Source organism: Hetaerina americana, unplaced genomic scaffold (assembly GCF_022747635.1).
Source record: "Hetaerina americana unplaced genomic scaffold, ioHetAmer1.1.p SCAF_7, whole genome shotgun sequence".
Lineage (NCBI taxonomy): Eukaryota > Metazoa > Arthropoda > Insecta > Odonata > Calopterygidae > Hetaerina > Hetaerina americana.
The window spans coordinates 5383877-5394904 of NW_027287316.1; the positions used below are offsets into that span (position 1 = coordinate 5383877).

The 11028-nt window shown below is 36.9% G+C and overlaps 1 protein-coding gene across 2 annotated transcripts in view; it reads left to right on the top strand.

The window, feature by feature from the left end:
- SPoCk (secretory pathway calcium atpase) overlaps window positions 1–11028 on the top strand; it is a 49177-nt gene that overhangs the window by 19411 nt on the left and 18738 nt on the right. For both annotated transcript variants that reach the window (XM_071594825.1, XM_071594824.1), the window contains exons 11-14: window positions 1554–1739; window positions 3877–3981; window positions 4073–4232; window positions 9486–9656. In XM_071594825.1, coding sequence (XP_071450926.1) covers window positions 1554–1739; window positions 3877–3981; window positions 4073–4232; window positions 9486–9656 — 622 coding nt within the window. The remainder of the gene's footprint in view (window positions 1–1553; window positions 1740–3876; window positions 3982–4072; window positions 4233–9485; window positions 9657–11028) is intronic.

Sequence of the window (11028 nt, forward strand, 5' to 3'; positions counted from 1 at the left end):
CCGCTCGTGCCACTGGTAAACGACCGTTTTTTTTAGAGAATCGTTGCCGAAACACTTTTCCAACATTTCCAACGTCCGTGCGCCACTAAATCCGTTTTTTACGCAAAATTTAATACAAGTTCGTTGTTGCAAATTTAAATCCATTTCTGAAATTGTAAAAAATCGCCAACACACACAGAGATAGATGTACTCTTGGCTACGTAACTTTTGCAAATGTCAAGTTATGACACTAAGATTTAAAGGGAATATCAACAACAGATGTACCAATTTAACAAAAAAAACAGAACTCAAATCGGAACGATGGGAGCGCCACACGGTGGTTATTCCGGGAACTTTTTGATCAAGGTAGTATTCCTATGGCTTTCTCTATGATTTTATTTGTGACTAAAAAATTCCCAATTTTGGAACATGGATAGGGGAATTTTTAATTTATAAACACCATTCTAATCATAATCTATGCATTCATGTTGTTATTTTATTTAAACATGCAAAAAATATAGTGCTCACTAAGATCACCATTAGTTCATATTATTTAATATTATTTAATTTTTCTACTCTTGATCTTTCTCTAGCTTTCTGCTCAATTGTGGTGGTTACTTAAAAATTGTATATATTAAAAATTTTGTTTGCTTAGTGAATTTTTGTATTTTCTGTATTGAAATATGGAGTTAGTTCTTTTGGCAAATTTGATAACTTAATAAACATTTGAAATATGCTGGAAAAATTACGTAGAGTATGCATTTGGGTGTCATATTCCGAAGGATTAATCAAAGCTGAAGTGTTAAATCGAAGGAATGGAAAATTCTAGTTTCTCTCTGGAATACTTGTGGAAACCTGAGGTTTTTAAAATCAGAGAGAGCCAAGTGGGGATCAGAAGGTTGCGATGTCTAACTGGCTTCCCCCAGTGTCCTGATTCGAATCCCAGAGGAGTCGGCAGGAATGTGAGTGATACCGTCCCAATCCCTACTTGGGGTGCACTTTGAGTGAGTGGTGCATTGTCTGTCAGATGGATGTCACATTGTTGAGGACCCCTTGGTGTGAAAGAGTATGGTAATGCCAAAATTGACTTCCCCTCCACCCTTTCCCCATTTCTTCAAGGTCGTCTCTCCACCAAATCACCAACTTGTCTTTAATGGTGCAAATGACCTTGGCTGAAATTCGCCCCCCCCTCAATAACTTCTACTCCCAGCTAAGGGACAACAATGTTCCTGTTGAGTCAGTAGAATATTATTGAAATCATAAAAAGATAGGAATGTAAAGGTGCATGGATTAGGAGGCTTCGGTCTCTGTTGCGGGAAAAAATCCCAGGGTCTTAATTTTGAACAGTCTAGAGCGAATGTTGGTTTGAGGAATTTCATTGATCACATCAGGTGCAATGCTCATTTTGTAAGATTAAATTGTAGTGCAAAGGAAAGTGCTCTTTGCCTGCAGATGGTTCTACCTTGCCTATCTGCCTGCCCATTGCATAGTATATCAATTGTGGGTTTTGGGTGTTTTTTGGAGAGTAAGAACTCTCTGGTCATGTATTAATTTAGAAATTCATCCTGTCCTAGGTGTCTGGTGCCGGCTACAATGATCATGGAGAGATCCACATTCACAAGTGTGAGAACCCAGAACGTGCGAGAGAGTCTGTGTATAAATTGCTGGAAGTGGGTTGTGTGTGCAACAATGCCCATATCACTGGCGACACACTCCTGGGGCAGCCAACGGAAGGCGCTCTCCTGGCCGTTGCTATGAAAGTGAGTCCCCCAATTAACTCTTTCAGTTGTGCTCTATTTTCAACTCGAGGCGATTTCATTGCTCATTTAACCAGGTTATCATCCATCTGCAGAGGGGGAACCTGAATTTATGGTATCATGGTATATTTTGAAAAAATCATGCTCCAATTATGTAAATAATTAATCTTAAATTTTAAAATTTGTGTAAACTGTATGTTAAGGGATTATACTAGTGACTCCCCTGCAAAAATTGGTGAAAATCTTGAATTTTTTTTTGAAAAAAGTATGATTCATACAGGTATAAAAATTTTTTGATGCCATATTAATTTATTCAGGGTGAGTACAAAATTTGTTTTTAATTTAAGTTTGTGCAGTTCTTCAGAAACTGTTATGTTTAAAAATTGAATGCAATATGGCATTGCAAAAAAGGGGTAGGTCTGCTTTAAGCCCTCGGGATGCTCTGAAATCGATTCTCAGTCACAGAAGTGCGAGATAAACCTTCAACATTTGTAGACTGATTGGTTCTAAGACATGTCATAAGTCATTCAAGATACTGTGTTTAAGAAATATTAAGAAATTGAGTGGCTAAAATTTTATTTGTAAAAATCTCCCCTTGCCTTATGAAGTGGCAATAGATGAATAATCAAGAATGGGAACCAAAAGATCAGTCTTTGACTGATTCAACCGACTTATGATCAGATATACACCACATTGTTAAGAGTGGCATGGCCAAACTGAAGTTAGTGCTCGGTGAGCGAGCAGCAGACCAATTTAACTGATGTGGTTGGAGTCTCAAGCTATGCTGACTGGATGCCTGCTTGCTCTCAATTGGATCATTTTATAGGACTTTGATTCTTGTTTTTATGCCGGAATACTTTTTCTGGGCCGTGAGGGATTGGAGATGAAATGAAAGTTATGAAGGACCTCTTCCTTCCTATGAGATGTTTCCCTCTCACTCTTTTTTTGTTTCCAAGTCCCTTTTCATGAATATGAAGGGGATTTGTAATCTTTTCATTATTAGTGAAAATAATCAAGATATAAGCTTAATTTTTATTTTGTTATACATAAGACCTCTCCACCTAGTCACCATCCACCGCTGGACATTCCTCCCAGTGTTTGTTGACCTTTTGAAGGCTGTCATTGTAAAACTCGGCAGATAGCATTGAAAGCCATCGTTCCACCTCTTTGAGTCACATCATTTGTGTTGTGCAATCTCTGATCCTGCGGTGGTTTTTCAATTCTTGGAATAGCATAAATTTTCTTGGAGCAAGATTGGGAGAATAGGGCAAATATGACAAAACTTTCAAAGCCAAATTGCTTTGATTGTAGGTTGTGCCATGTTTGCTTCTGAAAAAGAGTCTAGTTGTGGAGCCCAGGTTGCTAACACCTTTGCCTTGTGCAGTTCTCCGTGAATCATTTTCCATACACTGCTGTAGCTAAGATCAGTCTCATTCGTGATCATTAGGATGGTTGCTCTTTGGTCTAATTTTAGGATTAAGTCCTCTACTCACTGTGCTAGCCTCACTCGCGAGTGATGGTCTTATTCCAGTTCTTGGATCGTCCGTGAGGGATATGTGGCCAGTTTGAAAATTCCTTTCCCACCTCAATACTGTGTCATATGACGGGCTGTATCATTTATAAACGGCCCATAATTTCATCCAAGTGGATTTGCCGGGCACTCCAACCTTTCAAATGAAGGAACTGAGTCACACTGCAAGCTGCTATCTTCTTCGTAATGCGAGTTACTTCAATTTACGGCTTCCTGAAACAAAACAAATCAACTCGAATAGCTGTAATTTACCACATTATGTACATAAGAATCAATCAATAAGCAGAATAAATTTTATCCAGAGAGCATGATTAATTCTAAATAATAATTGCTAAAAATTGATACCCCATGTACATAAATTTAAAGTTGTTGTACCCTCTTTGGTCCTGAAAAATGTATTTTTGCTAGGCTATTCAGGAGGCTTGACAATTGCATCGTTCCAATGCGGGAAACAAGCAACTATGGCTGCACGAGTGTTTTATTCAAACCGTTTCATTGGTTGGCTTCATGATATGCTTCTCTTTGGTACAAGTAATGAACCGAAAGAAATGGATTCATTCAGCTTGCCTCTTGTTCAAATGTTAATTTGTGCTTTCTAATTATTTTCAGCATGGGATGTATGGTGTACCTGACCAGTACGTGCGCTTGCAGGAGTATCCCTTTAGTTCGGAGCAGAAAATGATGGCTGTGAAATGCATTCCAAAGTATGGCGAGGCAAGTGAATTTCATTTATTATCTTCTTTTAAGCATTCAAAGCCATAATTTTTGTTGCTCACTCTTTCTTCTGTTATCTTTCTCTCATTAGAGTAAGGAAGAAATATATTTTGTCAAAGGAGCACTGGAAAGAATACTGCAGCACTGTACCAAGTATTCCGATCGATCTGGGACCAATCAACCTCTAAACGCTAAGAAGGAAAAGGAAATATTGGCAGATTCATACGATATTGGCTGCAGAGGATTGAGAGGTAGTATTCAATTGTTTTTTATAATATTCTTGGTACCTACATGTTATTGTCCATTTAGGTACTCTTTGTCATCAGTGTAAAGATGAAATATACTATGTATTTAAAATATTCTACGTATCCTTTAAAGACCAGTGAACCATTTTGGAATTTCATTGTTACATAAATGGAAACTTATATTTAATATTCCAGCATCAATAATTTTTTCAAGTGCATTGAAGTTGAAGTGCTAAAATAAATCCCTCCCCGAAAAGGCTAGCATTATAATACATTGACTGTTTCTCGATGCATTTGGTTGCTATGTTGATAATTCAGAGTTTTTGGGTATGACGAGAAAGCTTTTGTCAGTTCTTTGATTTTATGACGGGAACTTGATTTTTTAAAAAGATGAAATATCAGATTTTAGTGTCAAAGATGAAAATGTTACTGAAAGCACTCCTTTATCTTGGATATGGCATGCAAATATTGCATATGCCCACTAGCTCTGTGGGACTTGTTTGAAATGACAAGGAAGAGGGCTGACCATTCCAGGTATATCAATTCTCTTGTATCCACACTCTGCATTCTTGTCCATCTTTTTAATTTTTCGTTAAAAAATAATATGCCCAGTTGTTACCATGTTGTTTCTTCATGTTTATGTCATTAGACTATGACTGTATGCATTTGTATTTCGAGGGCTGTATTGAGGAATTTAAACTCCTGGGAATATTGCTAACCAAGAAGAGATAATGGTAAGAAAAAAGAGTATTTGCATAAAAGAAAAATGCAAGAGAAGCTAAGCAAAAATGAAATCCAGTGTTTGGCTATGGGGAAATAAAAAGTTTAAAAAAATATGAATTGGTATATAAATCATTCATAGCATATTAACAAGTGGAGGGGGAACACAAAAAAGAAAGAAAGACATAAAGAAAAACACAAAAAATAAAGTTTAAGTGCTAGAAATGATAATTTAAGGCAAATTTGTTGGATATCTGGGCCGGAGCATGTAAGAGGAATGGAGAAAAGGAAAAGATGAATGGACGATATGATTGATGGCATTGAGAAGAAAAAAGATGCAAGACGTCTGAAGTACGTGTGGGAAGAGTGGAGGAGGGATGTAGGCCCAAAAGAAGGTGGGGCAAGCAAAGGTGACAGTGGAAACGGGAATGCTGGCATGTGAGAAATGAGAACTGCAAGGTGTCAACTGTTGGAAGAAATGGTTGCCGGTGCTCAGGATGTAAGAAGCTACTACAACGTTGTGACAGTTGACTATGGTGGACTCTTCTTAGTGCATTTTTTAAGGGTCCTGGAATTCTTAATGTAATGACCAGTAAAACATGCAGACTAGAGTTGACTCTATAGTAAATTTAATGCAGGCAGCATACCTTGAAGTCTATGTCATTTAAACTATAATAACTAATTTCTTTTCGCTCTGTAGGACTTTGATAATATATGGCTGTGTTATAAAAAATATATGATACATTTGTAGTAAATTCTTCTCCATTAGCTGTGTTATTGATGTATGGTAAATCATTGCTTCATAACTTTGCAGCAAGTTCCATGTATACATGAATTCCATTTTTACCGAGCTTGAGCGAAAATTAACTTTTTTACAGGGTGGTTTAATCTATACCCTTAGCAGCTTTTGTATTCAAGTTAACATAGAACAGTAAATAATAATGCACTTAAACATTTAAAATATTTTTGCCTGAAAGAGGTATTATTCTACTGCTGTCATGTATGCACTTCACTTATTGGGATTTATGTCATCTCAGAGAAATTTAAGCTTAATTTCAGTTGAAATTTGCCTTTTGACAGCATGGCTCTCCATAGTTGCAGTAACTTTTATGATTTTATTGATTTGAGGAAGTATATTTAATAGGTATGTTTTTCATTAATTTTGTCTCTGGGTTGTCTACTCGTTCACAAGGAAATTTAAATTTGGATCTATCCTCAAACGAACCTTAAAAGAGTTGACCAAAACATATTGATCATTATTATTTGCGTGACAGGGAGTCTGGACTGGGGGGGCCCCTGAAGGTGCTGGTGGACCTGCTGCCAAGGAAAATGTGCTTGTTACCTCAAACATTGTAACAAGAGCCCTCGTACATAAAAATAAATACTTGGAGAGATTATATGTATGTTGGTTGTGATTTTCGAAAATCAGAGCGACCTGCTACCGGGAAAGTCTAGAAAAGACAAGGAGTTAGGAAGCAGTCACTGGAAAAAATGCTTTTTTTTTCATCTTCCCCACATATGGCCCTAAATTTGTCAAATGCTTTTTGAAGGAAGGGTGAATTCCTGACTTATTAGTCGGTTTCACTAATTATAATTAGATAAATGATAAAGTTCTATTCTTTACTCATGATTTATTGCTATCCTAGGACAGTTATCATGCCTGTCTTCATGTGGCCACATTCTTAATCTAAGTGAGGGTGGTCAGAATTTTATTTGATCCATGGATCTGGGGATCGAATCTCACTCTTATTGCTGCCATTCGCTTGCATTTATTGTTCAGTCCAGTGAAAAGGCTTTCATCTTGTGGCACGAGGTCTGTGGTTGTGGGGCTGGCAATTGATGAAATGCCCAAGGATTCAGTTTCCTCACATTTTTTATTGCCCAAGGAATGTTCAGTAAAGAGTAATCCTGCATTTTTTATTCACATAATTTATTGTGCGAACGTTTAATTTAATATAATAATTAGCTGAGTGTGTAATGTATACATAGTACAAATGGCATTGATTTGGAATCCAGTATTCCATCAGCCGCAGCCATTGAAAATTGAAACATGTTCAGTTCATCTTCTGCAACAATGGAGGTGTAAGACAGGATGCTGTGTTTGAATTTTGTTTTCACCTGAACAAGTGGTGAATGGAGGTTTGCCTTATACTGCAGGAGACGTATGGAGACTCTATTCTCAATAATAAATATGAATACTACTTCTACCATTGAGAGAAAAGTTCACTGAATTATGTCAAGAGTGCAATCAGAAATATTGAAAATTCCTCTTTTGAGTGCCACTCACGTTGGGTAATTGGCAATTGAGAAATTGTGCATGAAATGTGTTTGTGTATGCTGGTTTGCACCGTCATGTCACTTGTTGACAGAATTTTCAACTCTTCGTCCATTGCTCTGCTGCAGCGTATTGAGTGGAATGACATGAAATTAGTCATGAGGTTTTGGGGGTGCTTGGTCCCTAGTCGGGTTAGTGGAGGTGTCGTGACTCCCCCACACCACTCAAGTTTACGTTGTGGATTCCACCAAATGTCTGAATTCTCTTTCATTAATTCTAGAAAATGAAATTGTCCTTGCTGAGCATGAAGTGATGCTTTCATGAACTTGTAGGCTATTAGTACGTATGAGATCAATAACAACATTTCATAAAATACTTATAATACATAATAAATGTGAAACTCCAATAGCCGTAAACAGTTTACCTTTCTAAACAAAGTAAAAATGAAATTAGTTGGCTAGCGCCACAAGTCAAGAAGGGGTAAAAGGTAAAAAATGGAGAGGATAAGAAAGGTGTTTCCTCACCTTTTTTTACCTTTTACCCCTTCTTGACTTGTGGCGCTAGCCAACTAATTTCATTTTTACTTTGTTTAGAAAGGTAAACTGTTTACGGCTATTGGAGTTTCACATTTATTATATATTACTAGCCATAAGAGCGCATTTCTATCAATAAAATACTTATAAGGTTAGATTTTAAGTAAACTGGCCAGTTTTGGTAAATTGTCAATCAGCCTTGTGTTCGAGAGTGTTCTTATTTACTCTTAAATGAATTTGAAAACCATTTTTCAATTTTGCACAACTTTCATGTTCTGAATTCAACTGAAATTTATTGGTTAGGTCGTCCATTTCGCAAACTTGCATCAATGCATGATTGTAGTAATCAGGGAATAATAATGAGGGCGCCTCATAGTAATGGTTTATTATTGTGAATAATACAGCTATATTTAGTTTGCCTTTTCTTTAATTTGTTCAAAGTATTGCTTGGGTATCTTCAAATGAAACCATACGTTTGAATTTGAATGGATAAAGTCATTCTTTATTGTGAAAGTGGAAAATACCTTTTTTACCCTCATCATGAAGGAATTCCGCAAAGTTAAACCTAAAACTCTTAAGTTCATTCTTTTTATGTTAAGACCCTTAAGATTTTTGGCAGGCATGCATCTTATGTCGTAGTTATGCTGCTTGCTGATTGAAGGTCTCTTGCCCAACTAGCATTGGGTATTGTGATTGTCTGAGGAATCCTACAAATAGAATGATTAATGGTGAAAAAGTACCTCAGTTGTTGATACACCTGATGCTAATTACTATTGGAAATACAGTTTTTCATCTTTTCTAATCAGACTAGGATTCACTTTTTTTCCTGAAGTATGTAGTTGTTAAATTATTGCTACCAAAATTATATTGCAAAATTTGGTCAAATTAAGTGCTTTGATTTAATGTAAGATGCTAAAAAATTATATTGTGTGTACATTAGTTAAATGGATAACACTTGGAATTGATTCATTCATGGCACTTTCTATTTAGATTTTAGGGTGGGGTAAGGAAAACACGTCCTTAGCCTGGGAAGCCTGAGAAATTCTGGGCATTGTTAGGTCTGAAAAAGTGGTAACCCTGAAGTTGTTTCATGTCCAAATGTGTTGTTAGATCACTGATTTCATTCCATTTTTCTCTTTGCAGGCTCATATCCATGTGTTAGGTTTACTCCCATTTGAGCAAAATGTTATCTTCATTTTTTGCAATTCTCGTTTTAGTTTGACCTAGCCTCATTTTTGTCAGCATGGTGCAATAAAAGTTATTGAGTGAAGCTGTTAAAATTATGTCAAAATAATTCATTAATGTAGCTCAGTAATATTTTCAAAGATTGTTATATTATGGTTCACAAAATTGGCCATGATTCACTTGATACTGAATTGTGTTACAAAAGCATCTGTGCTGTGGTGAGGAAACTCGGTGTAACTCCTTCGTGATGCTAAAAATGTAAAGAACTTCACTGTTCCACAAATTGCATAGTTTATTTGTGATTGGTTTCAATACAGGCTGTGATTCCATTATTGTCCTATGACGCAGAAAATGCCAGACGATGATATTCTGTATTGGAACTGGCTGCAAATAAAAAATATTTGGTAGATCAGCAAAGTTTTGTTTCTCCCTTGACAAATAAATTTGTTTCTTATCATGTCATTGATATTATCCTCACCATATCTTTATCACGCAATTCAACAGGGGCGAAGGCATTCTAATTAATAACTTAAATTTTCTTCCTAGTTGTGGGAATGGCAAGAGGATCATCTCTTCAAGATCTTGTATATGTTGGTCTTGTCGGTATTTGTGACCCTCCACGGCCCAATGTCCGCGAATCAATTCAAGTGCTTCAGCAGTCTGGTGTAAATATTAAACTGGTGACTGGAGATGCTCAGGAGACGGCTGTAGCTATTGGTGAGATTATTTTACTGTATTTTGAAATTTTGGTTATTTGACAGACCTGTAGCCAGATGGTTAAATTTTATGGATGGATGCATTTAATATTAAGCCTAAATCACATAACTTTCAGTCTCAAAGCATGGAGCTATAAATACAAACATACATTTCCCATATTTAGTGGAAACTTGCTTAATGAGCACTTTGCATAGCAAATAATTAACCTAACGAGCCAAAATATTTGTTTAATTACCTACTTAATGACCGACATGCAATGAGAGGTGAGAAAAAGGGAATTCCCGGAATGATTGCTACTTCAGTTTGTGTTTTGTACTCATTCTGCTAGCATCATAGTTTCACTCAAGAGCCCACATTTTCCCTAACTTGTTTTCAGGCGTATTAGTTGTGATTGTTTGTGCCGAGTTAAAGAATGTTTTGTGCATAGTTTTAAAAATATCCCAGATGAAAGAGCCATAAGAAGAGAGTGATAAGAGAATAAATATAACATTGAAATGAAAAGTAAAATGAATGAAAAGGGAGAACAAAGTGTGATCTAGAATGCACATGCAGTTGGTCTACGTCAGTGATTGAAGCTTTCTGCAAGGACAAGATTAAGGCAATAAATGCTTTCAAAGGGAGTGAAAAGATTTATACTATGGCTCTCATTGATGTTAATAGGTTGCTCCTCATATTGGTAAAGCAATTGCAATGTGAACACCATGAAAGAAAGCATCGTTTGTGAGAAGGTGAAAGAGGCGACCTCTTAAAGAGGATACCTCGATCATCGAGGGCTGAAAAAGAAAGAAGTATTGAAGCGAGTCCATGAGTGGTTGGGGAAGGTGGAGTTTATGTAGAAGAGTAGAGCTGCCATCCACAGCATTGCGATGCATGGTGAAGCCAAGAGTTCTGACTTGAAGGCGGTAGGGAACTACGCCGGTGACTTCAAGAAGCTCGTAGCTCGTGAGGGTTACCTACTGCAACAGGTATTTAATTGTGATGAGAGAGGTCTCTCCTGGAAAAAGTTGCGGAAGCGAACCTATACAACCGCAGAGGAGAATTCGTTGCCCAGCCACAAGCCAATGAAAAACACTCGTGCTGCTATTTGATACCAGTACAACATGAAATGTAAACCCTTGCTTGTCCATCAAGCAGGAACCTGAGGAACCTTCAATGGAGTGCAAAGTCAAGAAGAGCAGACTAAAAGGTGATGTGGAGGTGATTGGAAAATGGTGCATCACACCATGTGTACGAAGCAGCGCCATAATAAGGCAGTGGCAATGTGCTGAAGGAATTTATTTTATGATATTACTAAGTCATATGTTCACGACATTTCTATGAATCGCCGAAAACTAATGTCTGTCTTGATAGCTCTGTGGCAAAAAAAATTAAG